Raw genomic sequence first — 5,133 nt, 5'->3', positions numbered from 1 at the left:
CACTGTGGCCTGGGAGCCAAACTTTCCCCTTTATCTCTTCAGTCAGTCTGAACTATTCCCTTTGCCCTGATGTCTGTGCAGTTCTGCCTGTTCTTAGTGCCCGTCCCTATCAGGCTTCAGGGAGATTCAACATCATTATCAGTATCACTGTTTCCATTCACCCCCTCCCAATTGTGTTGCCCATGAACTTCCATGGCCAATTGGTAACATATTAAAAATTGGGGCTACAGTTTCTTCATATTAGCTCCCTTCCTGCATTTCCTGTTTGGTGTGTTACCCTGTCTCATCTCAAAAGGGCTGCAGTAAGTAAGTGGTGCCTGGTGTAGATGATAATGAGTAGGTTCTCCTAGCTTCTGTGCTGTTCCTGCTTCTCTTCTCTCCTTCTTCTGGATCTACACCAACCCTCCAGCACCTCAGCTGCTGTCCAGAATTGTTGGATCACAGTCTGTGGTTGTTTTTACTCACTGTTAATGGGTTAGTTGCTGGGGGAGTAAATAGGAACATCCACTCACTTTGGTATCTTGCTCCTCCTCCCTCCCCCACAATATATCTTAATGTAAAAAGATGAAGCCAGAGAGTTTAGCATGTGCTAAATTTTGCAAAGAGTTAGATTTTTCTTCTAAATGTAGTATATACCTATTGGAGATTTCTAAGTTGGGGGGGTGAAATAAAATATTTTTCCTTTTCTTTTTTTTAATTCCTATAGGTAATCTCACTATGAGTCAGAATCAACTCGACAGCAGTGGGTTTGCTTTGGGGTTTATAGGTAATCTGGGATTTGTGGCTCATAGGAGGTTAAGAAATGAGACAAGTAGATTCCTTTGGTGATAATTGCTAAAGAAACCAACTTAATGACAATGATGGCTCAGAGAAAAAAAAAATTTTTAAGTGTTCACATTTTGGAGATACTGACAGATACATATCAGAGGTGATAGAATAATAATTACACTTTTATTTAAACAAATGAATAAATATGGAAGTCATTTAATCATATGGAGAAGACCGATGGGAGGAATAGGTTTGGGGGAGAGAATGGGTCCAGAAAGTACATTATGTTGATCTTGATTTTTATATCACTGTGTAATGGGAGTAAGTAATTGGAGAAGTAAACTGAACTTGTTCATGACATTCAATATTATTTCCAACACATCTAAATTACATTGAACTATATTACACTGATATTCAAAAACTATATTACATTGAACTATATTACATTGATATTCAAAAAATGAGTATACATATAGACAGTTCTATAGACAGTAGCTAATATTTTCAACATTTTCCTCCTTAAGAATCTGATAACATTTTCATAATGCAAATGTCAACTTTTCTATTCCTTGACATTTTTTAAGAAGAAGGAGAAAATTGTGCTTTATACAATTCCTGAATCAAAAGAGCTTGTTGTGAGGATACAGTAAAAGCAGTTATGATATATGTTGGTAGTTCTTTTATTAAGCACAACTTAAAGTCAAACAATAATATAAACTTGAGTCCCTAAATATAAACCTCTACTTCTCCATCCTTACTGAGATAGTGTCCGATGGGGAGATTTTAAAATATATTTTCCTGATACCACCAGTGTCAAAAAAGTGAACCACAATGCATCATGTCTGTACTAACCCAGCCATGATTGTAAAGCATGCAAGAGATTGAAAACCATAGAATGTGCAACGTTTAATTGATTTAAGAAAGAAATTGGTTGACACAAGTGGTTTGCAATCAGCTGCTAACAAAATTTGGCAGAATGAACCTACCCAGTGGCTCTGCAGAAGAAAGGCCTGGTGGTCTGCTCCATAAAGGTTACTTCCAAGAAAACCCTGTGGATCACAGTTCTACTCTGTAACACATGGGCTCACTGGGAGTCAGGCTCTGACTAGATGGCAGGGAACAAATGCAGCAGCAACAATTGACTTAGACCGCACTCAAAACAGAAGGAGCTTCCATCTACAGTATCTAGGAAGAGTGGTGGAAATAAGGCATAAATGAGTAGTTATTTAGATAATATCGAGTGAGAAAGCAGTTTGGTGATGACTGATTAACTTCCTAATTGTTCCCATGATATCTTTGTTCCTAAGGCTGAAGATAAGGGAAGATGTTAAGGAAATTTCTTAATTATAATTATAATTACAGAATATAACAAAGTCATATGATAAGCTAAATCAACAGCAAGTGTGCTCTTTACAATGCATTAATTTGCACAAAAAAATCAGTAAGTTTCATATTTATTTTTCAAATATAAAAAGTGACATAAAGGATTAAATAATCATCCACATCAAGGAAAAATTTAAGTGATGAAGGATTAACTCAAGCCCAGGTCTAGAAATAGAACATGAATGGTGAATTAAAATCCTCGCATGAATGTGAAATAGGACAAATTATGCAAACATCTTGAGTCTCTGTTTTTTTTTTATCTATAAAATAATGTGAGGACATTAACACTATATGTGTGTATATATATATATACACACACACACACATATATGTACCAAAATCAAATGCAATGATGTCAAGTCAAGTCCAAATCATAACTGTCCCATAATTTCCAAGGCTGTAAATTTTTAAAGAAGCAGACTGCCACATCTTTCTCCCAGGGAGCAGCTGCTGGGTTTGAAAAACTAAATTTTATTGGTTAGCAGCAGCAGAGAGCTTTAACCACCGCATGGTCAGGGCATGTATATATAAGTATACACGTATATGTACACATACATACACACATAATCAATTGTCATTTATAATTAACATTTATAATTAATAATATAAAGCATAATACCAAAACCAAACCCATGGCCATTGAATCGATTCTGGCTTCTAGCTACCCCGTAGGACAGAGTAGAACTGCCCCATAGGGTTTCCATGGGAGTGGCTGGTGGATTTGAACTTCCAACCTTTTGTTATAGATTATATATATCATATATATATATGTATGTAATGAAATACCATCATAGGATGCAGTAGATTGCTGCTTGATACACTTCCAATCTCATCTAATTCTTGTTTCAAATCTGGGTTTAAAATTTTAACTGGTTTAAACATTTGAAAAATTCATTACCGCATCCACCAACCACTGCAGTATTGTTCCATGGAGTTTATATTTTCATTATTTGTTTTTTTTATAAGAAACCTTAAAGAGGTAATTTCAGAATGTTCAATGAGTAAAATGTCTGAAAATATAAGCACATAGTTTCAAAAAATGTTCTCCATAGCTCTCCTATATTTAATACTTTTTATTAGCAGATATCTCAATGAAAAGAAAAAAGTAAGTGATAGTTACATAAAGAAAACAATCAACAGAAGAAAAAAAAAAACTCTGTAAAAGGGAATGATTTTTAGGAGAAAAAGTATTGTGACATCGACTACTAGATAAAAGAGACTATATTATTCAGTAAACAGTCTCAAATCACCAGCTAATTTCTGGGGGTGATAAACTAGTGACCTGTACATGAGATTTGTCAAAATAATTAATTTCTTATTTGCAATACAAGAATTGTGGCTAGAACACCGATATCAGAAAGTCTGGCATAAAATGACAAGCTCAGGAATGAGTAAAATATATACTAAGGCAGGAAATCAAACTAAAAGTTAGTTTCTGATTATACAACAGCAGAATTAAATGAGAAAAGAGGTAAGGAGTTCAAATGACTGGCTAATGTGACTAAACATTAAGGCAGCAATTTTCTCAATGCCACCATGACGTCCTTATTCCTCAGAGTATATATCATAGGGTTAAACACTGGGACAACAATGGTATAGAAAAGAGAGAGAAATCTGTCTCTTCCAGAAGAGTGTTTGGATTTGGGTTGAAAATATGTAATGATTCCTGATCCAAAGAATAAAGCCACAACCATAAGATGAGATGAGCAGGTGGAGAAGGCTCTGGCTCGACTTGTGGCTGATGGCAACTTCAGGATGGTGGAGATGACTTTGCTATAGGAGCCAAGTATGAACAGAAATGGAACTGTAATAAACAACACAACAATTATGTAGACTGACATCTCATTCACAAAGGTGTCCCCACAGGCCAGCTTGAATATTGGGGGGATATCACAGAAGAAGTGGTTGATTTGGTTAGATCCACAAAATGGCAGAGAGAAAATCTGATATGTCTGCCCTATCTGAATTGTGATTCCAGTAGTCCAGGAGCCAGTCACCAACTGGATACAGACCCTGCCATTCATGACTAGGGGATAGTGCAGAGGGTTACAAATGGCCACGTAGCGATCATAGGCCATTACTGCCAGGAGTAAACACTCTGTACTTCCAAGTACAAGGAAAAAACACATTTGTGTCGCACATTCAAACAAAGAAATATTTCTATTCTGAGTCCAAATATTCATGAGCATTTTAGGAATAATGATAGACACGTAACAGATTTCCAAGAAGGAAAAATTACTGAGGAAAAAATACATGGGTGTCTGGAGAGTCTTGTCAACCCTGGTTATGAGAATAATGATGCCATTTCCCATCAAGATAATCACATAAGCCAGGAAAAATATCCCAAAAAGTAACATTTGGAGATTAGGAATATCAGAGAATCCCAAAAGAAAAAATTCTATCACCAAAGTGTCATTTACTTCTAGTAGGTTTTCTTGGTGTTCCATCTGTGAAAGTGGTGAAATTATTTATCTTTTTTGGCCTGTTTTCCAATTCTGCAGACTAAAGAGGTGTATAGAAGTAGTATATACAATTTCTAATCCCCCTGAAAATTCCAGCAGGAATTCTACATCAAACAACACAACTGAGGTTCAACAGAGAATGCATGCTAAATTCTTGACATTGCAACATAATTAAGATTTAATACTAGGCTTACATTTGAATAGAAGTGATGGGCTCTTGATTTATGCATTTTCATTTTTTGTCTGTGGGCATAGCAAAATGAAAATATTTTTCTCGTCACATTAACAAAGTCCTGAGACAGAAGCCTTTATATCTAACACTTTTCCTGGTGGTTTGTTCACCATTAAATTTTGAATTGAATTTTTCCATAATGCCTCAACTCTTCCATGAAGTCTTTTGAAGTACAGTGTGTGCCTTTTCTTCCTTGTATACTGTAGCTCTAACTCTTTGTGTGTGCACTTTGTTGTGAATCTGTATTCCTGTTTCATCCATGTATCAAAATAAAATAAACATCATTTG

At 35.6% G+C, this 5,133-nt stretch overlaps 1 protein-coding gene across 1 annotated transcript; it reads right to left on the bottom strand.

Annotated features, from left to right (window-relative positions):
- Positions 1–3,659: 3,659 nt before the first annotated feature.
- LOC126064001 (olfactory receptor 10AG1-like) lies at positions 3,660–4,598 on the bottom strand. Its single transcript, XM_049862561.1, has one exon. It carries the CDS (start codon positions 4,596–4,598, stop codon positions 3,660–3,662), a length of 939 nt encoding a protein of 312 aa, XP_049718518.1.
- Positions 4,599–5,133: the final 535 nt, after the last annotated feature.

The sequence above is a fragment of the Elephas maximus genome, chromosome 20 (assembly GCF_024166365.1).
Source record: "Elephas maximus indicus isolate mEleMax1 chromosome 20, mEleMax1 primary haplotype, whole genome shotgun sequence".
Classification (NCBI taxonomy): domain Eukaryota; kingdom Metazoa; phylum Chordata; class Mammalia; order Proboscidea; family Elephantidae; genus Elephas; species Elephas maximus.
This window is presented reverse-complemented; position numbering and strand designations above follow the sequence as displayed.